Here is a 25,283-nt window from a genome sequence, read left to right on the forward strand (position 1 = left end):
GGTAGCTGTTATTGATAAAGCTATTTATGCTCTGAATACCTAGCCCTAATCATCTACCCACACATCAACACGGTGGATATCTTGCTGCCCCAGTCGTTTGCGCATCTACAGTTGCCCATAGCTTCTTCTCAAGCTCGGTTGCCTCCTCCACCGCGGCCTGCCCAAAGATTCCAAAGCCAGGCATGGGCTTCGGCTTCGATTCTAGAAACTTTCGACGAGCATCGAGAACCCAGTCGATGAGCTTCCGCAAATCATAGCTTTGACGAAGCCGTCTCTCCATAGTTCTCCGCGCGCGCGAGAAAGATCTAGATGCGGGCGACTTGTCGGTAGTCGACTCCATTTCTCTGGCCAACATAACGAATCCCATGGGAATGTCATCCATATCATTGGACTGCGGATGGCGTGCGACAATATTTTCCATCGTCTGAAAAGCAAGCAAGAGGAACTCTTCAAGCCAGACCTTGATTGCGTCACGCCCACCTTGCTCCATGATCTCGGCAAGGCCAAATAAGACGCGCCGATGCTTTCCAAAAGTGACACTGTCCAGCTCGTCGTCGAATGAAAAGCCAGGAAGACCCTGCAAAGCGGCTCGTAACGGGTGCTGAACCTTGTACGCTGTAGGTGATTCTCCGAAAAAAGACCCTTCAGAGGTGTCCTCGCCGACGAGAAGTCGGTCCAATTCGGAGGAAAGTCTCGAGTCCGCGGTCTTACTTTTCCACCGCCTTGACTTCTGCTTCTCCACCTTCGCGGATGTCTTGACATGTCTGTAGTGTTGCGCTGGGCTTGGCTTTCGACTGGGCAGTCCGCGCGCACCTCGCTTGATGTCTCGCGTGATATTTTGCTGTGTTGATCCGTCTCGAATCAAGTTGCCGGTCGAAGCACCTTCAATTACACTGACTGGGGCCATGTAAATTGACTCCAGTGCAGCCAGTCCTACGCTAGGATGAGAAGCAACAGGAGGCACAGCAGAATGAACCGGATTTTGGGTATTGCCCATGTCCATTTCGAAGTCTCTCGAATGACCAGTCAAGGCATTCATCTTGAATAATGTCTTAGTGTGGACACTGAATGGCTGACGGTATGAGTCGGTGGGGGTCAATGGTAGATGGGCTTGACTCATGGGCTAGTTTTCGTTTGTCGCATGCAAATTTTCCAGGGTCGTTTAACTCTGCCTGCAAATATGCGGCGAGTTCGACGCAATAACTGGCCGATCTTGGAAACGAGAGATAGAAAGGAAGGAGGTTTCTCCCAAACCTTGGAGTGCGGTTTGGCGATAGTGCTAGTAAAAAGAAACGACGTTGAAGATGGGCAGGAAAGATGTCACATCGGGGAAAGTCAGAATTAAGCTCGCGGGTAGGGCTGTGGAATTTTGTGGGTCTTCGGGCTTGAAGACTCCACGGAAGAAGTGCGAGCCAGAGAGCCGGAGCTTAAGGAAGTGTTGGAAGAATGACATGAGGTTGCAAGGAATGAGCAAAGGCATTCAAATAATGAGGAATTGGGTAGATCTTTGTGCCTTCTCATTTCATTACTCGTTATTTCTACCTATTTGACCATAGAATGGACCTGTCATGAGTCAATGGCGGTGGTGCTGGAAGAAAAGCAGACCCATATCGTGCCTAACCCAGTTCAAAAGAAAATGAAGTTTTGTTCAAAGAAGCTAGACCTGTTGCCTATTGAGAAATGTTTGTTGTGTCTGAGGAACCACAATCAAGTCGGCGTCACTGTCCAGGTAATACCAGCGATCGGCCTTTTCTGGCCTTGGAGCAGCAGGATCGATTCTGCTCTCTGCTGGGATGTTGAATTCGGCGGTTGTTGTCGCTTTATTTATAAAGCTGTTTTCGACGTCTGGCCGAGAGGTCTGGTTGTAATTGATTTCATTGGAGTCGACTTCTCCTCTAATCAATTCCGCCCAAGTCTTGTGGCTTTCCTCGACGACGCTTTGCATGAAAGTGACGTTCTGGTACCAGTCCCCGATGATGTTGATGACTGGATCACCCCGAGCTACTTTATAGTGCTGCGAAGTATTAGTTAACATGACCTTTCACGGAACATGATAGGGAGAATCACAGTCCACCAGTTTCGGAATATCTTGATGGTCCCAGGGCGATACTTTTCAACATCTTCGAACGCTTTGAACAAGTCAGCTCACACAACTCTGTCTTCATACCTGGCTAATGGTCTTACTATTGATGATGGACGCCATGGGATCTTTGATGTCGATGCCGAGAATCTCCCAATCGGTTTCGTTGCCCTTTGTCAAACCCCCATTAGCACATCTCGCATGACGGAACGACAATCCAAGTATCGTAGACTCACATCAGCCAAGGCAAGACCACCGAGAATCTTGACTTGTTTCACCTGACCAACGTAGCCGCGGCTGAATGAGAGTTAGTCACTCAATGTTGGTAGACGCAAGGCCTGATGAAGCCGTAGTCTGCCTATGACTTACTCTTGACCGATGTCGAAGAGATCTACGGGGTCGTTGTCCCCCAACAGGCTGGTAAAAGAGTGATTGTAATTCGGACTTTCCCAGGTTTGAGGGATAGACCCGTAGATGAAAGGGTACGATTTGTGTGGCCACACATTCTCCACATATCTAGGAGCGCCATTAAGAGAGTCATGAACGATAGGATCTGGAACATAATGGCCATTAGCATAATGTGGTGTTTTCCTGTGAAAGATACCTACTCACTTAGAGGCTCGCTCCTCTTGAGTTCAATTTTGCCATCTTGCCATCTGGGTACTTCAACCACAAGATTCACCACTTGCTTGTTGCTCTCATCCGGCCAGACTGGCACATCATGCCAGAAGGAAATGGGATCACCGTCCTTCTCGAGCCAAATCCTCCAGTCCTAAAGTCGAGTGTTCAGCATGTAGGATAAGCTAAATTCGGTTGATGGGGCTGATCACCTCTGTGTTGCGGGCACCAACTTCCCTCAAGCTAAGGGCGCTGTAGTTAAAGCTGTGGGAGCTAGTCCAAGCAGCACTGCTCGAGACCAAAAGCGTCGCAAGGGCGAAGAAACATCTGCTCGGCATGATTGCTCCCTTTGAATCAAGTCTCTATCGTGAGGTGAGATCATAATTCGTGTGCTCATGAGATAAGGTAGCGCCAAAGAAACACGCCACGCACTTGGAGTATTTTGTATGTCTACTGTGGCAAACCCACACCACTTCAGTCTATCAAGGTAAGCTGTCCCCTACAGGGTAAGGGGGCCGAAAAACACGTCTATGTTTCTGTGGCGGGGACTGCCAGCAGGGAGGAAGGCTTGGCATAGGGACAGGCGTGAGAAGCTCTGACGTGAGGATTGGACGGGCTTGACGGGAAAAGATTAGATTGGAGATTTCGCATTGCAATCCAGGGATCCGCGCTGTCACTGTTGATGAGTTGGTGCGGAGATGGTTGGTTAGAGCCAAGGATACAGGGTTCATGAGACAGGCCAATGACGTAGAAAATGCAACGCACGTGGGAACGCTGTTGTTGTTCCAGCAGCAGAAAGGGGGATTTTCGTCATCGCGAATGAAAAATCCCATATGCTCAATTTGGCGGCCTTGTAACTGCAATGCATGGAGAGTCCTGCGAAAAATCGCCTATTCTTGCCCTCATCTGTGCTGTGCCGGCATTGATTGCCACACTGACGAGGATAGGAAGGTTACGGATGTACCGGTGGGTCTGCAGTAGGATTGTCTTGATCCCAATGTCCTCAGCCCCTAATCGGCCACGATGAGTTCCTTAGTATGTGTCTCTGATAGAGTTGTCGCCGTTCACTTAACCGTCAGATTGTCACTGACGAAGATTCTTCCAAGCAGATCTTGATTGTGCACGTAACTCGAAGCCTGAGGCTAGCAGTTGACCACGTCTCCCGCAGGTGTCAACGCGATGGACAGAAGAAACAGTCAATGTCACTGAAGAAAGTCGTGACTAATTGAATCACCAAGCAATCTTAGAGTCGAACATCTCAGTAGTGCCACTAGTAAATCTCTGGGCTATCGCTTGAGGTATGCGGCCATCAGGAGGCTACCGGGTATCAGAGAGCTGGACCTTCTTTTGAATATCTGACAGCAGGCTACCACTCACTCTGTGGTACAGATTTTGGATAGCACAGCAGGTCGTCTCAATGCCTTCCGCATGAATGTTTCACACAGAGACCGAGATTGAACACGTTGGCAAGGGGTCCAGAGAAGCCTTCAGCATTGGTATCTGCCAAGAAGTCGAATGTGGTATGAAGGAGACTATGTTTATAATTATTTTGAGTTCTCTGGTCGGATCGACTTTCCAATTCAAGCCAACCCACAGAACTCAATCACATCTGTTTCCGCCGTTGCCTAGCGTGGCACCACGACCCTGAGTGTGGGTACAACTGACTGAGCTTTGTTCCGCTCAGAAGGCATGGAAGGCGTTATTCTGGTGCCGGTCAAGACTGGACTATCACAACTTTCGTCAGCATGTAAGACTGGAAGGAACAATCCATTTCGGGGAATCTTGTTCTCCTTCAGTTGCAAGAGCGCAGAGTGGGCAATGGCTACACGCCGCGGATGCCATCAAATGGTGACGTCAAGGCAGCCATGACGTGTTTTGTTTAGCGCACTATTGTCTCGCAAGGCATCACACCGGTAATTGCACATCATCCACGACGCCTCATCTCCAAAATGCTTCGCCAATCCGTTTCAACACAGAACATATCGATTTGAATACTTAGGCGAAGTAATTTAACGTTACGAGGGCTCTGCCGTCTTGTGGTCTGGTCCCGCAACCCGCTTTCCCGTCGGCGGTTGCCACACAGTCTTGAACGTCTTAGCAGCATCACTGTACCTACAGCATGGAAACACACGATAAGCCAAAAACTAGAGAAACATTCTTTTTCACTGAACGGCACGATCGATCTTTACTTATGCTATTGCTACAAATCGCCATCAAACCCCTCCGGCCTAGGCTGGCGTCCCCATCTAAGCTGCCGCCCAACGCGGAGCGTCTGACGCCACCCAAGAACCCACGGAAATGCCATATAGAAGAGAGAGAATTGGAGGGACTATGGCTGTATGACATCACTCAAAAATTGAATAGCAGGAGTGACAAAGAACAGAGTCCGCGGCGTCAGCGACGAATTTTGTACTTTGCCGGGGGAGGGTGGCAGATGCCACCGAGCAAGAATCATTGGACTTTCTGCATGGAACTTGTCCGACGGCTCGACAACACAACAGTTACGATCATCTCTGCACCTCTCGCATCGAAACACCCTGTCTCAGTTGCATTCCCTTGCATTCAAAGAGCGTACAGTTCCCTTCTAAGCGAATCACATGACGCCGGCGAAAGTGTGATTGTTGCCGGTGATAGTTCAGGTGGTAACATTGCACTAAGTCTCGTGGCTTGGACTTTGAAGCACCCAAATGAGGAGGTTTCGAACCCACCTATTGCTGTCATGGCCATCAGCCCTACGGTAGACCTTTGTCATGAACTCCCAGAGATCAGAGTGGTGGAGAAATCCGATTCACTCCACACTTTCGAATCCATCAAAGCCACTGCTGAGGCATGGTGCCCCAAAGAGTCGAGCAAAACTTTGCAACGAAATCAAGGGGGCAATCATGTCTGCTACGACTGGTCATTGAATGATCCAAGAGTATCTCCCATACACGCCGATCTTGGGGTCTTTCTACAACACAACGTCCGCATATATGGAGTATCTGGGTCATATGACGTGCTAGCACCCGAGGCTATTGCTTTCCGGAATAAGTGCAAGGAGCATGGGGTCTCTGGAGAATGGCTATCATGGGAAAGACAGATGCATTGTTTTCCTCTCATGTTTAAATATGGGCTCAAAGAGGGTAAGGAAGGCATGGACTGGATGATTCATGTTCTCGACAAGCACTGATGAGATATGGGCCTCAACAAGTTACAGCGTTGACCAAAGCTGAGTCTCAGGAATCCCAACATGTCATGAGCGACTCACCAACCCTTCCTAAGTATCTACCTCGATAATATTTGGAATGAAGAAGTGCTCCTGATCCGATCTGTTCTTAGTATTCTCTACAAATCTTTCCGTGTTCACCTTATCCATCCTTTTCGTGCTGAGTCGCCGTTCCCCTCTTGACATTCCCTTCTAATGGAATATTCGTAACTCTTGCCGCTTCAACGTCGAAGATGATCGCCATTTCTTCTCACGTATGACCTCGGGTTTCTGGGTGGAAGAAGTGGATGATGATCGACCCAGCTAAGAGAATCATAAGAGATACAATGTAATGCTTCCAACCAATAGGTTCGAGTGCAGGAGGATTGACTAAATGTTGAGGAAGATTCTCAAGTACGTGGTCATTTGCGCCAGAGCTGCACCTCTCGCACGAAGTTCGGATGGCCAGATCTAGGATACAAGTAAACGTTAGCAGGCCACATACTTCCGTTATGTTGCGTCTTCAACTTACAAGGCAGTGTCGTAGAACCCGTAGAGGATAACAACACTGGGACCACTGCCACGCCGACTGATGGCGACTCAGTATCATCAAAGCTACCAGACAAGTCAGTAATGTCGGCGAAACTGGCAAACGGTCCATCACAACTGGCAAGGAACAGCGGTCGACGCCCGAGTCAGTCAATCGGGAGAGCAGCTGATACTGCTATGATGAGGTTCCAGATTTGCATGCAACCGTTGATGAGCGTTTGATCTCTAACAGAGGTGATGCCAATTGTATCTAGTACAGCCCCGAGGTAGTAAGACACGATGTTTTGCCCGGCCCACTGTCCAATTACACCCAGCGACATTAAGATAAAACCTCTGTGTCTGTCTCTCGGCGTGGAGAACAACCCTATCTTTGAAGAACTCTTAGCCAACATCTCATCGTCTTGCTCGTTCGATCTCGGTCATCTCGAAGTCCACGAGAACAGAGCTTCGGTCTCCCCCGCCATGAAACTTGGCCAGTATGCTGCGAGACTTTCGAGTCCGGTTTTTGGAGACGAGAGGACGGGGCGATTCCGGGACGAGAATGGCGGCTGGGAGTACGAATAGCGGGATGGCAATCTGTAGCAATGATGGGATGCGCCAAGACCAGCAATTGTCGTGATTTCTGGTTCCGAAGGTCGCCCACGCCGCCAAGCTAGGTCTAACAAATCATCCAATGTTATAAAGCCTGTAACACCATATCTCAGCGTTATTTTATTGACTTGCCTGAAGCCTCATCGTCAGAGCCAGCACCTACGCTCCGAGAATTCCCCGGTGCAATGGGTATGCCAACTCCGTGATAAGACCAGACGCAAGACAACCCCACCAGATGCTCGGCTCGCCGAAGATAATACGACCGATGATGAATTCAGCCTTGTTCGGCAAGAAAGCTTGGAAAAAAGTAATCGATACAAAGAAAATCGTTTCCTACAAAGAGTCCTTTCTCCCGGCCCCAGCGGTTAGCAAAGTAAACCACCACAAGATAAAGTAGGAAAGCATGGACAAAAGCGCCGGGGCGGCATTGATGGAAACCGAGCCATTACCTCTTGGGGCAGTCCAGCAATGTCTGCCATCGAGAAAGAGTCAAGAGACCGTTCATCATTGATCCATCGCAACCGTTCGCTGCGCAGAGTAAGGCCAGAAAGATGCAATAGAAGTTGATGTCTATGAGGTGTCGTTGCGTATATCACAGGGTTCTGTCGTCTGGGAGAACAGCGACGAGTAACGGGCTGGTGCCTAGGTTCTTACTGAAGAATCGAAATCTCCCAACCATAATGTCTACAAGTCAGAGTTGAAGAGTAAAGCTTTAAAGCTAAGGTATATGGGGAGAATCCCAACTCAACTGAAGGGCCTGGGAGTGCGAGGAAGCGCAAAGAGAAGAAGACTTCTACGAAGTATTGGCTTCTTTGCGTGAATCGTAGTTCATTCAAGTGCCTTCTCAACTCTGTGAGTGAAACTTTCTTAGAGTAACAAAATACCAAGCGCCTTCCGCGACTTGATTGAGGTTTCTCTCCGGAGATATCTTGAAAAGCTGAAGTCATGTCCGTCGAGTATCGGCATATTGCACCTTAAAGACGGGGTGTTGACCTGATCAGGGGTACTCAGTGTTACATGTCTACCAACATTTCCCGGTAGCCAATAGTCGCGTCTCCCAGGAAAAACATTCTGGCGGGCAGTGTATCCTGAACTCAGAGCATGCGCACTTGTCAGTCTTCGGATGAGAGGCATCCCCGTAGCAGATGGGTGTTGTGGCGCGGGATGCGGGGGGTCTACAAACCTGTGTGGGGATTGATGTTGAAGAATCCCCGTTACATCTACCAATCCTGCGTTCTTCAAGCAGCAAGAATACCCGGGTATAATTATGCCGTTCGTAAGACACATCAAGAGGCTATGCAAAGTGACCGGGGATGAGCTGACTCGGGAAGTTCGGTCGTCACTAAACGTCCACCCCTGTCGTCGATTGGGAATATTGGCATACCTCCTCTACGACGATGTCAGGAGATTTTCGGATCTTGCAGATGCGAGAACGGGACTTTAACAACGGCGGTGTGGGACACTCGTCGCATCTAGCTGCATCCAAGCCTGTCTTTTTGGTATGCTAACCACAGTAAGGCAGTCTCTGGGCCCAGATGATGGTCGAACAATAACGAAATCAAGGCCTTGAGATTAGCCTCGTCAAATCATGTCAGCTTGTGTCTTCATGTCTCGATGAGTAAACAGAAGCCGTAAGTATGCTACCAGTTTGTCACAAGAAATCAACAATGTCACTTGAAATACTTCACAGTGACTTTAGTTAGACGAAGAGCGTGCTCATAACATGATACAGAGTAATTCTGGTGGGGTTCTTCACATGTTAGAATTAGGGAAGACAAATACATGTTATTCAAGTGTTGAGTTGGCTCTGCATCAACAAAACGGTATCTTGGCTCAATGGGCTGAATCTTCGTTCTCAGTGATATTTACCCCTGAGATGGTCACAGCGGACCTCTTGAGTCGTCGCTCGAGGTAGAGCCCTATTACGACAGCTTCCGTATCACACAGGAAAATGAAAGTATCTGCTAAATGTCGCACTTTCCCCCTGACGAGTCTGGCAAGCTCGAGCAACTAAGATTGAAGACAGGCCGCGAAACATCGCTATTCCTCGTGAGACCAAACTCTATGCCGTTCCTGACCTGATCAGCATTGGAGTCGATCAGAATGTACCAAAAGACATTCAAGCTCGTTTGAAAGAGGTCGCAGCCGACGCTGGTCCAGTAGAAGCGAGCGTTCTCAACTGAGGCGACGGCAGCCCCTTGAGATTCGCCGGCTTGGGGAGGCAGTTAGCGTCCGAGACTATGTAAATCTTGAGATGTGATGCTGAGCGGGAGTCTTACCATGCGGCCATCCAGTTTCGGTGACCCACACCTCCTTGTCCTTCCCACAGACACTTGAACTTTGGGCAGCGATTTGCCTTGTTTGATCAAGAGCAGATATGAATAGGTCAGGGGCGTTTTCAATAGTATTGTTTTTGTCGGACTCCCAGTAGGGAAAGGAGTTGTGGCCGAGCCAGTCGGCGGCTTCCACAACGGCGGCATTTTCGGGTAGAATCCATGCAGTGTATTTGTCGACGTGTCCAATGGGTTTGTTTGCCAGGGGAGGTATGCTTTGCTTGATCAAACTTCGAAGGTCCGCAATGTACCCTACGATCACTTTCGCGTCGGCGCCCACGCCAACATATTTACCGGCCAGGCCGCTCGCATGCCGGTACAAATCTTCTGAGCCGACGGAAATGCCGATGACCAGGTTGGTGAAAGCCTCACCATACTGCATGTATGCGGCCGTAAGAGATCTTAGCTCATTGGTGTACATTTGGCTGCCGGCGCTGGCCCAAAGTCCGACCAGAATGTTGGTGTTGGTATCGATGGCAGCCTTGTAAGCCGAAGTGGGTTCAGCCCATGATGAGGTCGGATCATATGTATTGTTACACTGGATGGAAGTATATAGACGAGCCGAGGTGAAGTTTTTTCCATCCGCGCCGGCAAGTGTCTTCGCGTTCTGGAAGTAGCGTAAGAAATCATCGTAGCCCCTGCATGACCCATCTTCGTTTGTGGCGCCATAGTTGAATCCCAGGAGGCCCGGCTGGTTTCCTGCCAGGGCGGTAGTGGCCAAGGACACGGCAACTGCGGTCATCAGATACATCTTAGATAATCAGTTGGGATGGAGATAGCTGAGGATCATTCGAGAGATGGACGAAATCCGATTCTCTCCTATTCCCCCAGCAAGAGAGTACTAGGCAAGCATCTTAAACATGGTGGCCATCTCGGTTTTCTTTGTTAGCCACGAACAGAGCTGAGTCGAACAGTCTTCTTTGCTTGAAGCCCCACAAACTGCCACACCTTTGAACAGACCCCTTTTCTGTTGTATCTAGGAACACCTTCTTTGCTGTCGTTCTCTCAGTCTTCCGTGCGACGAAACCGTCAGGGCTAGTGACCCGAGCTACCTAGGAATTCATGCATCGTCCAGATCATTCCCTGAATATCGGCCAAGTTTCCTTGATCATGTCTCGATTGTAACATGGTTTTTATAAGGTAGTCAGCTGCTCAAACTGTGCAGGTGCTTCATCGAACCTTATGAGTGAATAAACCTTCGATACTGTACGAGTAGAGGAGTGAGAGATCGGGCCGGGTGAACATAAGGAAGGATCATCCGACGCGGGGCTAGCTCAGCGCATCTCGGGAATTGGCGACATCACAGGGCTTTGGAAGCAGCTATCGGAACAGCCAATGATGCATTAGCCGCACATATCATGCAAGGACGATGACCACAGTTAGCGCAGCCCCATACCCGAAGTGAAAAATGTGTGCTCCGAGAGGGTGTGAGAGGGCACATCCAGTCTTTCAGGGGCGCGGCCATCCGAACATACCTGAACTGATACATCTCCACGCCCGCCCCTGATTATACTTCGCGATGGCCTTGGTCCCAGTCGATGCGGACGCGCGGAAACATGGGTATACTTAGTATTACTCCATCATATACCGGGCCCTTGTCGGGAATTCCTGAATTTGAATCGTTTGACATGCCTCGCGGAGTCTAGGGTGAATTGGGAAGGTGAAAAGACATTGAAAGTCTAACGCAAAGAAAATTTCACCTGGATGAAGCATTGAAAGAGAGGCGAGTGGGCAGGAATGTGACAACAGAATCGATGTGGGTGGGCTGCGCCGCTGCGGGCGCTCTACGCTGGCTCTGCGGCCATAACGCAAGAGTCGCATATCTTTCTATCTCTGTCGGCACAGAAAGCGGAAGTGGATTCTAGTCGTCTCATCGACTACATTGGAAGTCGGTGAAGAGTGAGAAGAGGCCGCTCTGAAATACTGCCAGCCCAGTGATCACGTAGCGATAGGTAAGTAAGTAATTAATTAGATACTCAACACCATTGGGATGGTTACTACGGAGAAGCCACATAGAAGAAGAGGTGTGTTGGAAAGCAACGTAGTGCAAACGAGTATTTCCACGCCTTGTTATGGTGTTTAATCATGCTACAGGAATATAGAGAGCGAGGGGTGTCAGATTTTAATTTTAGTCTTTCCTCTCCTATTGAATTCGGGACCGTCTTGAACATCCAGTCATTAGAACCAATAAGTAAAAGAGTTCACCCCCCGGTGCTGAACTGGGTGCTACATCTCTTGGTGCTCATGCTGGGAAATTTCTGTTGCTCATTCCGGGATTCGAACTCGGGGTCTCGTATGGGCTTAGATTGTCGTCGAGTAGGCTGGTTGGCGAATTCAATTAATGGCCATGAACTACTTCACCACCCAGCCAGTTTGACCTGATCCGTCGACCTAGACAGGCGCCTGCTGGCTGGTGACGAGAATGGGCTCGAGGGGGGGTATATACCCTTCTGTCGTGGTAAGATGCGGCAAGGAAGCTATACACAAGGTTGTCCTGGCCGTACCTTCCTCTCCAGGTCCTCGACGAGCAAGGTGCCTAGAAGGATCATCACAAGACCGGAAATATCGCCATCAACTTGGATAGAATCGGGAAAGGGAATATAAAGCCAGCCTTGTGTGATACTAGTCCTGGGGAAAACTGCCCATATCTGTCCAAAGGTTTTGGGCAACACCCAGAGTCTTGGACGGAAGAACTTCGACCAAGGCAGCGAGATAAGGCGGTACCATGGCAGGTTAGTCACTGAAATTTGGGAGCTCTGGGCATGAAATCCCGTTGCCGACCTGAATGACACAAAATACGAAGACGACACAACATCATCCGAATTACTGTGGCAAAGGAAGATGGCAAAGCTTAATATCAATGGCTAAAGAGCACTCACCCGAGATGCGATAGCGAGCCTGTAGAGTATTTCAAGACCTCTAGAACGTTTTCACATAGACTGACTCTTCGTTAGCTGGCCGCTCTGACAGCGGCCAAATTTATACGAGGTCAGACGGCGGCACAGCAACTTGCCGACTCCCCAAGCGTCAAACTTGGATCAGAGGCGTTAAGTCGACCCACCCCCTTTTAGCCACCCCCCCCTTTTGGCCACCCTATTAAAACATAGTATCAAAATATCGCTACTAACTATACTTAATTAATTAACTATCTTCTATTACTATAATAATATAGTTATTATTTTCTTTAAATAATTTAACCCCTATAAGTCGACTAGGATTAACTAAATAGTTATTAAAGTCTTTTTAAGCTCTTTATATATTTTAAATATTTACGAACTTAGTATTTAAGTTTATTAATATACTCTTCTTTTTTTATAGCTTTAATTAATTAACTTTAGCTTTTAAAACTCGAATATAATACTAAGATATTATTAAATAATAGGCTTACTTATTAAATACTTTTTTTACTTTTTTAAATAGTAATTATTAAGTATTATAGTCTAAACTAAGCTCTATAAATAACTTTAACTAATTATAAAACTTACTAACTTTTTTAAGTATTAATTAGTTAATAATAGACGTTATTAATACTTAGTTAATAACTTTTTTAGTATTATTAATTACTTATTTAGTATTTACGGTCTTTTTAATTAGTATAACTAAGTTAAATAGGATTATTAAATTAATAAATAGTCTAGCTATATTAGGGGGATATAGTTTAATTACTTTCTATTTACTTCGTATATTTAATAATATTAAACTAGTTAAATAAGCTTTTTAGTAATAGTTTAAGAAGTACTACTTTTTAATAATAATAAAATTATTTACTATATTCTCCTTATTAAGCTCTTTTTTATACTTAGACTTAATAAATCTAAAAAATAGCTATATTTAATAACTAGAAAATATAAGAAGTATATAGTAATAAAAATAGTAAATAAACGTTATTTTTATAATATTTTTATATAAATTTTATTATTATATAATTTTTATAGCTATTTAAAACTAATAATTAAGGCTTATTAAGTATATTAAGCTTTTTAAAAAGGGGGGGTCTTAATTTATAATAAGAATACTATTTTTAATTATTTAAGGGTAGTCTTATTAATCGTTTAGTTATTATTTATTATTATAAATTCCTAATTAATATAAGGGTTAAGTTTAAGTAGAAACTATTACTATATTACCGACTTTCCTTTATATATAATTAGTAGTTTAATAGCTCGATTATTAATAAAAATATACTCGATTATAAATACTTAAATATACGAACTAAGCTCTTTTTTTTATATTATTATAGTTTTTATTTTATTTAAAACTAGGTTATTAAATCCCTTACTTTTTAAAATATTAATTTTATTTATATTATACTTATTAACCTATTTAATATTACTAATCTTTAATATATTAAGTAATCTAAACTATAATTTAATTATATTAATAATAGCCCTATTTAAATACCTCGAATTAATAATACGACTTCTTTAAACTTTAATTAATAAGTTCTTTTTTAAAAAAGTATTTATTTATCTCTTTTTAAAAAGATTATATCCCCCTAAGATCTTAAAACTTACTTAGTAAATTTTCTAAACTATTTATAAGTTAGTATAATATTTAAATTATACTAAATACGAACTTATTAAGCTAGCTAGTTTTTTTATTATAAAAGAAGTTTTTAAAGGTTTACGAATACTATTATTTTTATTTAGTAACCTCTTTTATAATTATAAAAAGTTAACTTTAAAACTCCGAACTTAATTAAAGCTTAATTAATTAAAAAACCTCTTTTAATAGCTTTAAAAGCCCGAATAACTTTATTTTTAATATATAAAACTATTATATATTAATAAATAAATATATAAAAAAGAATTATACTTAGACGATTTTTATAATTATTATAGTGGTTTAAAAATCGTGGGTAGGGTTTTAATACGGTAGCTAGGATAGAGAAATGGGGTGGCTAAAAGGGGGGGGTGGCCAAAAGGGGGTGGGTCGACTTAGTGGGTGACACTGCAGCGACTTACTCGATCCTGTTTCTACATTGATTAGCCTCCACTGTTGGAGATGGTGCTGCTCCAATGCCGAATCCAGGTACTGCTACGCTGGCAACTGTTCTAACACAGCCTCTTTGTCCCGTCGGCAGCCTGTGCTGCATCACGGCGAGCCAGACCTCTTGGCGGCAACGAGGCCTCAGGTCTCGGTACACATTTTAAAGAAACGTTGATTTTAGATAAATAAGGTTCGGGTAAAAGGAAAATAGTCACCAGATAATATCGAACTGTAAAGGTTTGTATTCCTGTTTATGGACGATTCGCCGGAGGTCAGCGATTCTTCTCCTCACTCTCTGCTGTCAGTCACCTATAAAACACTCTAGTCCACAGGGCCTCAGCGCATCACACGAAGACTTGAACTAATTTCGATACGTCTCCCAGTTAATGTTATATATTACTACCCGTCTTAAGGAAATATTGAGAAGACGCATAATGTATGATGCGAACGCCGAAAGGTGCTACAAGAAGGGCACAAACTCGCGCTCGTTTATGGAGTATATGTAGCATATAAGATACGATGGCAAATGTAGAGAGACACTTCTTTATTCATTAAATAATCATGGGTTTTTCGATTTTAGGAGCCTGATAAAGTAGATGCCAGGCAATTCACCTGGAGCGAACCTATGGATACCGTATTGGACTCCTTACATCGTTCTTCTTTGAGTCCTTACGCCAGTATCTCCATAGGCCTTTTCGCACAAATGACAACACCCCCATAGCCGGCCGATATCTCACATCTGGACGCGATCGATGGCGAGCGCGAGCTCCTTAGCCTCACGCTTCTCCACGTTCTCCTCGCTGAAAGCAATCCAGCTGTCGACAGCCCGGATCAAGCCAACCATCTTCTTCGTGTATGTGTCCTCAAGGACGCTGAAACCGCTACCAGCGCCGCCGTCATCTCCATCAGCACCACCCTCGCCCTCCTTGGCCATCTCTCGCAAGTAAGCCTTCCGAGCTCGGACGAAGGCGCCAAGTATCTCCTGGCAGGTAGTAGTCTTGATGATATCGTCGGCCCAAGTTTCGGCTGGCCTTCCCTTGGCAATGGTCTGCTTGATGGAAACCTCGTGGGCAATGTTCACCCAGAAGCCCTGCGTGAATCCTCTCTGCTTAGGCACCTCCCTGAAGAGGGTCTTGTCGGTGAACTGGTACTTGAATCGCTCGCACTCGTTCAGAATCATGCGCATGAAGTCGGCGATGCGGCCACCTTCACCTTGGAAGTTGGTGAGCTTGCCCTCGAGCTCGAGGTAGCGGCAGACATCGGTGGCGGCCTCCTTGCTCATGAAGTCGAGGGGCGAGAAGGAGAAGCCAGTTTTGAAGACGATGTGAACGATGGTCGGAAGACGGTTGGTCGCGATGACGAGCTTGTCCCCGGCGGTGAGCATCGAGGATGGGACGTCGTACCAGTCCGTTCCGCTGCCCGGTCTTGGGCCAGTACTGGGTCCTGAGACTGTAATGTTCCCAGGGTGGTCAGTCCGATGCCTTTATTTTTTGTTGGCACCGAACAGGGAAGGGGGCTGTTACTTACTTGCATTTCTGCGCAGGTGACGGAAGCTCTCCTTCTTCTCGCGGCGGCTGATGTAGACTGCGTTGTTTGGCTTCGTGGTCTTGCGGTAATATTTGAAGCTGTTGAACTTTGCGAACTGACGATCCATGGCGTGGCCAGTTGGGATGGGAGAGTTTGTCTGGACAGCCGCGTTGGTGGCTTCGATCTTGTCGACTTCCATCTTTCCGGTAGAAGCCATGATGTATTGCGATACCTGCGAGTCTGATGAAGCTGGAAGCAATAGGGTCGAGATCGATGATTGTTCGTTGTGATTGTTTGACTCGGCAGTCTTCGAGTCTTGAGTACCGACTGCTGTGTGGTGTGACGGGAGAAAGGATTTTTTTCAAGAAGGTTCTGCAGGTTATTTCAACAAAGAAGGAGCTCAAAGATCTTAACCCTTCCCGTGGGACTGTTTAAGCACAAAGTCCATCATTCCTCGGGCCGTGGATGAATGGACTGATTGTCGAGGGTCCCGCAAGGCAACATCGAAGTGATTGCTATGGAGAGGGGTCAGGGTAGGCGTGCTCGCTGCACGGTCCGAGAGTAACATTCGGCAGTAGGTTCAGACGACAGTTGTCCATGAAAGGTTGGTGATGATTTGGAAGACTTGCCGAGTGCGATGCTTTACAGTGTTGAGTTTTCACTTTGGCTTGGCGCAATGAAGGACAAAGATAGCTGAAGGTTCTCGAAAGTTGCGCCCACTTTCGGCAGATTATCCCTCAGCGTCGAAGAACCCCTGGGGGAGGAGTCCCAGACTTCAGGGGCTGGGGAAAACCCTTCAAGGAGTTCATCGATCAAGGCTTAGCGTTGTGCGGGCCGCCGCCCTGAAGCTTCGCCATCGATCCCCGAAGCCGCCGGCCTTCACTAAGGCAGTCTGCCGTTCGAGATCAGGCAACATTGAGTTACGCTAGAGTAAGAGAGCCCCATGGTCGGACCAGACGGATGGACAGAGGTGACCCAAGTGGAAGGAGACCTATCCGGGAAGGCTTTCGAGTTGTGATGAATGCCGGCCATTCTTGAAGATGAAGACAGATTCAATGAAACCAAGCCAATATGCCTTGCAGAAGTCTTCTTGGCAGTCTCTTTGATTGAAGCTGAAACTCGCGGGCACAGCAGGCCTAGACTAGAGAGCACGGTGCCGTTGTGCTAGCACTCTTAGGGCATACAAATCGTACCCAAAAAACGTTTTCATCCGCGAGACTTACAAAGGGGGCTTTTTATGGTAAAGGTTCAGCTACGATTGCAATCCAGAGCAGAAAGTTTTGATGGCGAGGGAGAGTAAACAAACAGAAACATGAGATCCATCTTTCTTCGCCGATTTCAAGTCCCTTTAAAAGCGTTTCACTACAATTCATGGTTCATTGCCGAGATAAGTGACATCCTTTACTGCGTCTAGGGCGCTAGATGTAGAGACTCGGCTCACGTGGGGGGTAAGTGAACCACCTAACCGGCCTATGAGGCTTCGGTTTCGAGTATCTTGATTCCGATATAGGCTGCATTACATATTTACGAGTCCCTGACTTGTTGCTCAAAGTAGCGGCACTTGGGTTCCATAGGTATTGTTCGTGTTTTACTAGAAGATAGGTAGACAGAGGTCTGTCAGACTATCAGGACCGTCAAATACCAGTCTTGGACGGCGTTTAGTGACTGTGGTGCTTACCTATCCTAGGTACTGCTTGCCACCAAAGTCAAGGGACTGGCCTAAGTATGTGGGCAACACTGATCCATAGCGCAGCCCTCGGACTGCCAGGCTGTCCAAATAAAGGTAAATTTACCGACGTACAGACTTGAAGCTTTATTGTACCTAGGTAACTAGTATTGACTCGGAAAGTGGGAAAGCGACCCGTAACAGTCTTGCCGATTCACGAGAATTACCTCGGGCATCATCTCAAGTTCCCCTCCTCTGGCAATACAGATATTTGGTTTGCCTTTTTCTGTCATCGGAGGATTTATTGTCTGATGAATTTCGAGCTGTTTTCCGGTGATTGAAAATAACTTTTGCTTCTTCATTTCGCCCCGCGTTGTTTGCTGACTGAGGTGCTACAAGCACGTTCACGGAGTACATCAAAGTCGACCTGGGCACAGATCTTCCGCAACGCCTAAGGGGGATCGCTAGTTCAACTGTCTCTGTTTGTCGACCCATGGAATAAGAGTAAGTTTCTGTATACATTAAGATTTTCGGAACGCAACCCAAGCAAAACTATCCGGTCTCCGACGAGGAGCAAGAAATAGAATGAGACCGAATAGTGAGGAGCAAAAGCAAGGTCAGCAAGCACCAGTGCGAGCCGTGCCGTAGTTTAGCAACAGTCCAGGATTCAAGACTTGGCCGCATCTGGTTCGTGCGGTTTGCCTAGTAGAATGAACCGTGGTCATCTGCCACTCCTCGCAGCGATAAGAGCGCCTGTTTGTCATTTATCAGATTTCGTACACGAAACATCCTAGGATTGGAGTCGAAACTCTCGCCATTTCCTTCCTAGTTGTGCCATTTCTATCCGTAGACTCTAATGAACACGAAGGCGCCAGCGGTGTGGCTGGTTCTGCGCCCGTGAGAAACCTCAATTGGCATTTTCAAATCCCGATGCCCGTCTCTCGGCCTACGCCATACCTTTGGGAAAGAAAATTTATTCACAAGAGTCAATGCCGTCAGGTCGGCCATTCGAGTGGTGGCACGACCCGTCGAGTGCGCACTGATGATGGCATTTGCTTCTCCGACGGCAACTGAACTTCTTCCTAGGCCCGGACTTGATGGAATTAGGGTGGGGCAATAACTCCGGGTAGGGCAGTCAAACGGATGTTAACAGCATTTCCCCTGCCGTCTGGGAGCGTGGATGGCGCGAGAAGAGTTTGAACAGCTTCGGCCAAACGGGCACGGCTCGAATTCAGGCTGGTATTTGTCTGCGGGCGACCGACACGCGTCAGCAGGTTAGCCTAGGTGTATTTACCTCGACTGGAATGCCCAGGTGATTCGTTCGTGGCTTTTGAAGAAAAACTACATCATAACAAGCCTCAAGTTGGACGGAGGTAGGCATACAGCGAACTTTAGAGCGAAGCCCTTATGCCAGTAGAGACACTTGCCCGTGGCATTCTGAAGAACGTTGAGTGACTTACCGTCGACGACATTACGTTCACTCATGAGAAATTGGGGCAATGTCTGATCAGCAAAGAAATAACCTCGGATCGTAGCGCGTGTGATAGGTTGCGTAGCGTGTGACGGGACGTCGTTGGGGCGTCCAAGTATCGGCCCGCGGCGGCCCGCACTGTCAAGCACCGACGGCGTCTTCACCTCACCTCGGTGAGTCCGGCACACCGAAGCATGGACACCTCACCCATCCGCCCCACCGAGAGCTCTTTTCGAGCGTCATCTCCCATCGATGAACCCGGCCAAAGCTCGTCGCGTCAGTAAGCAACACTCTTTCTGCTCTTGGCCACACGAAGTTTGCAATTGCCCCGACAATATTTACCCAAGACTTTTTCTATCCAACGGACTTGAGCCTGCAAAGGTTACCGCCCGTCTCGACAACAAAAATGTTTGCAAGCCGCGCTACCACGAGGTCGCGGCTAGCTCTCCGCACAACTCGCCCACCAACAACGAAACCATCCTTGCGTCATACCTCGACGAACTCTTCCTCTTCTTCCTCTCGAGCGGCAGACCGCATCCTCGATCGCGTCCCCCTCCGCTTCCAGAAATACACCACCGGCCTCCGCAAAGCGCCCGTCTCGCACGTAGTCGCCTTCCTGATCCTCCACGAAATCACTGCCGTCGTGCCCCTCCTCGGCCTCTTCGGCTTCTTCCACTACACAAACTTTTTACCGCTCGAGTACGTAACGGGCCACTGGGCGGGATACGTCAGGGATGGTGTGGGTATGGCGGAGAGGTATTTTAGTAGGAAGGGGTGGTTTGGGTTCGAGGCCCAGGACCGCGGAACGATGACGGGGCAGTTGGAGGGGGACGGTGAGGTTGAGAGCACGCAGGATGTGCTGGAGAAGTGGCAGAGGGATGGCAAGTACAAGGTTGTGGTGGAGGTTGCTATGGCTTGGGCTATTACGAAGGCGCTGCTGCCAGCGAGGATCCTCGTCAGCGTGTGGGGGACGCCGTGGTTTGCGGGTGTCATGGGCAGGGCACGTGGATTGTTCAGATCCAGTCGGTAGTCACGGTTGAAGGTCTCAAAAATCACATTACACTCCTGGTAGCATATGGGCTCTTTGTTTGTGCTTTTTGATTGACCTATAACTTTTCTTTATCAACCTAACATGGCGACATGCATCCCACCCGTGCGGCAAGCCTACGGTGGACGTCTACGGCTCGTGTATAGTGGCGGAGTAGAGAAAAAGCATTTAAGGCTTCTCGTAGATCCAGTCGAACTGGGAAGCCTTGTAGGAGACGACATCGCCATCCTTGAACCAGAGGGCAATCTCCTTCTTGGCGTTCTCGACGGAGTCGGAGCCGTGGCAGACGTTGCGGCCGACGTCGATGGCGTAGTCGCCACGGATGGTGCCGGGGGCGGAGGCAAGGGGGTTGGTGGCACCGAGAAGGACTGTGAGGTGTGTATTAGCATGAGGTTATTCGACTGAAGGGGTGTGTAGAGGATTGGTGAGGGACTTACCACGACCGGTCTTGACGGCGTCACGGCCCTCCCAGACCATGGCGCAGATGGGGCCAGAGTTCATGTCTGCGAGGATGTCAGCTTGGAATCACGGTGGGCGAGGCATTGGGGATGGAACATACACTCAATGAGACCAGCGAAGAAGGGCTTGTCCTTGAGGTCGGCGTCTATTGGGAAGAGTTAGTTCTGCTTTGCGAGTAAAGCGAGAGGAAGTAACGAACAGTGGGCCTGGAGGTGCTCCTTGCCGGGGGTCATGAGCTTGATGGCGACGAGCTTGAAGCTGAAGGAGACATGTTAGAGATGACAAACTTGCCCAGAGTGAGTAGGGCATCATCTGGAATAAAACTTACCCACGGGTCTCGAAGCGAGAGACGATGGGGCCGATCAGGCCGCGCTGTGGGAGAGTCAGCTTGCTGTGCCTGGCAATTGGCAAGTACCAGATGAGAAGGAGCGTACCTGAACGCCGTCAGGCTTGATGGCAATGAAGCTATTTCAGGGTCAGCTTTTTTTTGTTCTGTTTCGTGGTGGTGATGTGTGCCCCTCTTCTGCCCGAAACCTCCCACGATGGCGGGGTAATTTCAGGGTAGTGGCAGGAGCTCAAAGAAAAGCAAGTAGCATTGGAGTGCATTGCTAGCTTTATGGGCAGGAAGTTAGAAAGGGATTGAGGTGTGTACTCACGTCTGCTCGGTAGACATTTTGGGAGAGGTATCAACGACGACTTTGGGAGTTGAAGATGGTTGATGTTCTTGGTAGATTGTGGTGGTGACAACGGAAGGGGCGACGGGAGGAGAAGAAAGGTCTGCTGCTGACCGCTGGTTTTGTTGGCTCGAGGAAAAAATTATGTACAAACCGAAGAGGAGAGCGAGAATTATGAAAGTTGGTGGGGGCAGCTTCTCTGCTGTCCTGCGGGCGTACTCGGGGAAGCTTGCATTTGCATTATTCTGCTGCGGCTTCTTGTGCTTCGAGGCGGGGTCGTTGTCCTGCGCGCCGCCGCTGTGGTGGTGGGGTCCCGAGTCTGCCATTGGATGAAAGCAAGTACTGTGTACCTAAGGTGCTTAGGTAGAAACGTGGTGAAAAGGTGTGGAGATTGCTGTACCGAGCTTCTGATACGGCAGTTTTGGAACTGTGAAGCCAGACCGCCTAGTTTTTATTTTGACAGCTCAGCACTCATGGCAACCAAAAGGTGGAGGTTCACCGTGATTCTAAAGAGAGGGTGAGGTGGGTGAGGTGTGAAATAGCATTGAACCAAGGGGAAGGTTCCTTACCTATAGCACTTGAAATACAAAACGCCAAGCTCAAATTTCTTTTCTTTGGATCGTCACATGCAATTGACCTTGCATTTCGCTCAAGAGAAGCTCAAAAGTCGTGCAGTTTTGGGTTGATACATAAGTAAATAATCATGGCGCGGATTGATTGAGATCCTGATTGTCAGGTACGAATCAGGTACCTATCTTCCGGCTTACCGCATCTCGTATAATCTCTTAAGTGGCACAGCGGGACCCATGTGATTTAATCGGTTATCCAGGATAAGGCACCTCTATGTCTTTTGTGGGCCCTGCTCATCCTTCCCAGTCCCACCATTTCAATCTGTCACTGCCACTTCACTTGACATCAAAAGAGACTTGACAGAAAGCTGATTTCCTGCTCACGCGTATCGTCGTTCTCGACATGACTAGTGACGTTACCAGTGAAGACAAAGTTCTCCTTGAAGTCATTATACAAAGGCCAGTTTGTACCGTTGACTATGAAGCTCAGCGTCAGCAGCCGTGCTGTCGAGGCCTGCGGTAGACCACACTTACCTGATCCATTGCTATTCGGGTCACCAGTTGCCACAAAACTAGCCCATGCCGTTGCCATTATGGAAGCTAGTTCGGAGAAAGACTGAGGCTTGTCTTGCAGAGGCCACACGTCGTAGTCGTCTCTGCTTTGGTCGTCGAAGACGAAGAAGATCTCTTTCGCATGCGTTGCGCCAATGTAGCGAGGCAATCCGCTGACGATGACATCCCATCGATACTTGTAAAGACTGAATGCCAATTGGTTGATAAGTCAGCAATTTTTATAACATCAGTGCGGGTATACTTACGGCACGTTGTACGCCGCCCACATCTGAGCCGTGTAATGAGTGGGCGCGATGATGTTAAAGTCACCAGCGAGCGTAACAGCTCTCTTATATTGGTAACCGAGTTCAGCACTAAGATCGTCCGGGTATGTGGCTAGAGCCTGGTCCGTTGCGTTTTGGCGGTATAGGTCGAACACTCTACTTGCAACCGTCTCGTTGGCCTTGAGCGAAGCAATGTACTCCCTAAACTGCTCATCCGTGTCGATCTTGGACGTTGGATAGAACGTGGCATTGTCAAAGTTGTTCCCTGGGATAAAGGCAGATCCTTCGTCTGTGTTGTGGCCGATTATGTATGGAACCTTGACGAAGTTGCCCTTGGCCAGCTGCGCTCCTGGGGCATCGGCAACAAAGTCGCCATCAAAGACTTGGACTTCTTAACCCAGACTCGATAACAATCAAACATGTGACTACTCACCTAGTCCATAGGAAGCCCCTGAAGTGGCTGTAGAATTGACCACGGCATTCAAAACCTCGATTGGGACGTTCCGCAGACAATTGAGTGCATCTGTCGTGTTGCAGCCTGTGCCGACTGTGATGTTCTCATAGACTTCGTCCCACTTTGCGACGTCGAGAACTGTAGCGGATCACTTCATCAGTCAGAGAGTCGTAGCCTGGCAGATTGTGACTTACATGGGGAGAATGGCGAGAAACCAGCAGGGGCTCCCGACTGAGAAATGGCACCTCTGAACAGTCCGTCATCGCGTCCATTGTACGCCAGAAGTTGGGCACCGACAGAACCTGCACCCCTAGAGACAAAAATTCATCAGCTTGGTTTCCATGGTTTCATTGAGGGCTCTCGGAAAGTCTATAGAACATACGCGCTGTTCCCGAATATGGTTACTTTGGTAGGATCTCCTCCAAAGGCGGCGATGTTTTCTACGGACGAGTTAGCTGAAAACGTCCCATAAAGCACTTCAACAGCTACGACTTCCCTTGTACCCAGTTTAGTGCCAATCTTTGATCCCTAAAGCCAAGGTTCGCAGCTCCAGCAGCCACGATATCAGAACCTCCTAGAAAGCCGAAGGCGGAAAGGCGATAGTTGAAACTAACGCCAATGATGGGCTTCCCAGCTGCAACAGAGTCCCGAATGATGGACGAGAAGTTCAACCGGGGATCGGCGCTGCCACCTTGGAAGTAGCCTCCACCGTAGATGTACACGGCAACTGGCAGCGACTGGTCTGTATAGTTGGAAGGACGAACGACGTTGATGCTCAGACAGTCCTCAGAGATCTTGAAGCCAAGTGCCGCGAGCCTGTTATTGTCATTCTATGGCAAGGTTAGCAAGCCCATCCTACACATGTGGTTGTTTCAGCGATGAGTATGGTGATTCGGCCGCGTAAACGTACACCATAGCCATAGCAAATGTTGCCGAATTGAGTAGCGTCTCTCGATCCAGTCCAGGAGGTGTTCAGTGAAGCTGGTGGTGAGAATCGAAGGGGACCTTGAACAGGCGGCTGGGCGAACGGCATGCCTAGGAAGTAGTCTTGGTTGAGTAAAGGCAGATGAACGCCCGTATAAGAGCCATTTCTAGTTTGGACTTGTGGTGCCTTTTGGCAGAGGCCACCAGACAGCCCGGCGAGTAACAGAAGCAGCACGCGCGCCATGTTCACGTCCGGATGAATGATTCTAACTATAACCAAGTACGATTTCCACGGAGTTTTGCGTCTATTATATTGCTGTCATTCGTGCATCGTGGGCGGAAGATCACATTTCATCGTAATCGCTGTCCTGAAAATCGTCACAGTTCTTGACTCGCAACCCTGTCTTGATGACTGTTTCTTGGTCATTTCCGTATCGCTTAGAGCAAGAACTACTGGATCTCCTTCTCAATCGAGCAACTTGCAGGCTACTTTGATGCTTTCGAATGATAGCTCATCAAATTGATCAACCAAGTCTTTCCGAGACGTCCGCTTTGTGCCGCCATATCCGGCAATTATGTCCGGCAATTGTTCGTGGAATCGCATCAGACGTTCTTGCGATGGTGATGCGGATCATGAGATGGTGAACGACCGAGCGAACCCGGCTCTGCTGGATCCACCCATTCCACAACCACCGCATGGGCCAGCATGAACCAGATCTCGAAGAACGAGCATGTGTAGTAGTGAGGACATAACGTGATATCATCCCTAAAGAAGCTCACGATCTCAGACAAAATCAGGAAGGCGCTCATAGGCGTTTCGCCCTCAAGCGTGCCTGACCATATCATCCATCGCAGGGGTATGACATTGCCCAAAAGCATCGTGTAGGCGCATATTCGCAGGTTTATAGATAGAAGGCACCATCAGCCTTTCCTCATAGAAAGTGGCCGAGACCCTACGAACATTGCCATCCGTATGTGGTCTGGAAGTTGTCTACTCCAATGGCGGGGTAAATATTCGGCCAGTAAGGTCTATGCACCTATCCGTTTTCCAATATCCGATTAAACATATCTTCTTCGATAGGCCCCTGTCTCCCGCAGCAAGCGACTCGAGCTAAGCCCAAAGTGGAGCTAGTCAAGGGGACAGCTGTTGAACTCAAGCGGCGTCTCACCTTCACAAGTACCTTCCACCCAAACGTCACCAATTCCTCCCACCCAACCCGATTCAAAGTGTACCAAAACCAACCACAAACGCGCGACGCGAGAGCACTACAAAGAAGAACCGCCTTCTTTTTGCTCTCATCCCCATGTTCG

The 25,283-nt window shown here is 48.1% G+C and overlaps 10 protein-coding genes across 10 annotated transcripts; 2 read left to right on the forward strand and 8 right to left on the reverse strand.

Moving 5' to 3' along the window:
- Positions 1–64: 64 nt before the first annotated feature.
- On the reverse strand, positions 65–1,039 carry CLUP02_07470 (uncharacterized protein; the record flags this gene model as incomplete). Its single annotated transcript, XM_049286464.1, has 1 exon — positions 65–1,039. One exon carries the CDS (start codon positions 1,037–1,039, stop codon positions 65–67), a length of 975 nt encoding a protein of 324 aa, XP_049143607.1.
- A 618-nt stretch (positions 1,040–1,657) lies between these two features.
- Positions 1,658–3,036, reverse strand: CLUP02_07471 (inorganic pyrophosphatase; the record flags this gene model as incomplete). The annotated part of the gene is made up of 6 exons (XM_049286465.1): positions 1,658–2,001; positions 2,185–2,251; positions 2,317–2,377; positions 2,450–2,633; positions 2,693–2,852; positions 2,911–3,036. 6 exons carry the CDS (start codon positions 3,034–3,036, stop codon positions 1,658–1,660), a joined length of 942 nt encoding a protein of 313 aa, XP_049143608.1.
- A 190-nt stretch (positions 3,037–3,226) lies between these two features.
- Positions 3,227–4,565, reverse strand: CLUP02_07472 (uncharacterized protein; the record flags this gene model as incomplete). Its single annotated transcript, XM_049286466.1, has 9 exons — positions 3,227–3,374; positions 3,464–3,555; positions 3,632–3,708; positions 3,790–3,903; positions 3,970–4,015; positions 4,076–4,119; positions 4,159–4,198; positions 4,336–4,423; positions 4,525–4,565. 9 exons carry the CDS (start codon positions 4,563–4,565, stop codon positions 3,227–3,229), a joined length of 690 nt encoding a protein of 229 aa, XP_049143609.1.
- A 324-nt stretch (positions 4,566–4,889) lies between these two features.
- CLUP02_07473 (uncharacterized protein) lies at positions 4,890–5,867 on the forward strand (the record flags this gene model as incomplete). The annotated part of the gene is made up of 1 exon (XM_049286467.1): positions 4,890–5,867. The coding sequence occupies one exon, from the start codon at positions 4,890–4,892 to the stop codon at positions 5,865–5,867; it is 978 nt and encodes a 325-aa protein (XP_049143610.1).
- Positions 5,868–6,095: 228 nt separating this feature from the next.
- CLUP02_07474 (sugar transporter) lies at positions 6,096–6,751 on the reverse strand (the record flags this gene model as incomplete). The annotated part of the gene is made up of 5 exons (XM_049286468.1): positions 6,096–6,173; positions 6,229–6,319; positions 6,415–6,481; positions 6,561–6,606; positions 6,662–6,751. The coding sequence occupies 5 exons, from the start codon at positions 6,749–6,751 to the stop codon at positions 6,096–6,098; spliced, it is 372 nt and encodes a 123-aa protein (XP_049143611.1).
- Positions 6,752–8,986: 2,235 nt separating this feature from the next.
- CLUP02_07475 (GPI-anchored cell wall beta-1,3-endoglucanase EglC) lies at positions 8,987–10,106 on the reverse strand (the record flags this gene model as incomplete). The annotated part of the gene is made up of 2 exons (XM_049286469.1): positions 8,987–9,234; positions 9,302–10,106. The coding sequence occupies 2 exons, from the start codon at positions 10,104–10,106 to the stop codon at positions 8,987–8,989; spliced, it is 1,053 nt and encodes a 350-aa protein (XP_049143612.1).
- Positions 10,107–10,734: 628 nt separating this feature from the next.
- Positions 10,735–12,082, reverse strand: CLUP02_07476 (uncharacterized protein; the record flags this gene model as incomplete). Its single annotated transcript, XM_049286470.1, has 9 exons — positions 10,735–10,879; positions 10,944–10,997; positions 11,056–11,178; positions 11,237–11,278; positions 11,354–11,443; positions 11,561–11,707; positions 11,774–11,805; positions 11,860–11,966; positions 12,028–12,082. The coding sequence occupies 9 exons, from the start codon at positions 12,080–12,082 to the stop codon at positions 10,735–10,737; spliced, it is 795 nt and encodes a 264-aa protein (XP_049143613.1).
- A 2,995-nt stretch (positions 12,083–15,077) lies between these two features.
- CLUP02_07477 (uncharacterized protein) lies at positions 15,078–16,088 on the reverse strand (the record flags this gene model as incomplete). Its single annotated transcript, XM_049286471.1, has 2 exons — positions 15,078–15,793; positions 15,872–16,088. 2 exons carry the CDS (start codon positions 16,086–16,088, stop codon positions 15,078–15,080), a joined length of 933 nt encoding a protein of 310 aa, XP_049143614.1.
- A 3,326-nt stretch (positions 16,089–19,414) lies between these two features.
- Positions 19,415–20,038, forward strand: CLUP02_07478 (uncharacterized protein; the record flags this gene model as incomplete). The annotated part of the gene is made up of 1 exon (XM_049286472.1): positions 19,415–20,038. One exon carries the CDS (start codon positions 19,415–19,417, stop codon positions 20,036–20,038), a length of 624 nt encoding a protein of 207 aa, XP_049143615.1.
- A 186-nt stretch (positions 20,039–20,224) lies between these two features.
- CLUP02_07479 (lipase 2) lies at positions 20,225–24,782 on the reverse strand (the record flags this gene model as incomplete). The annotated part of the gene is made up of 16 exons (XM_049286473.1): positions 20,225–20,424; positions 20,494–20,559; positions 20,616–20,660; positions 20,715–20,773; positions 20,844–20,887; positions 20,950–20,980; positions 21,172–21,508; positions 22,143–22,235; positions 22,293–22,516; positions 22,577–22,943; positions 23,028–23,186; positions 23,243–23,358; positions 23,431–23,488; positions 23,620–23,878; positions 23,959–24,242; positions 24,632–24,782. The coding sequence occupies 16 exons, from the start codon at positions 24,780–24,782 to the stop codon at positions 20,225–20,227; spliced, it is 2,493 nt and encodes an 830-aa protein (XP_049143616.1).
- Positions 24,783–25,283: the final 501 nt, after the last annotated feature.

The sequence above is a fragment of the Colletotrichum lupini genome, chromosome 4 (assembly GCF_023278565.1).
Source record: "Colletotrichum lupini chromosome 4, complete sequence".
NCBI lineage: Eukaryota > Fungi > Ascomycota > Sordariomycetes > Glomerellales > Glomerellaceae > Colletotrichum > Colletotrichum lupini.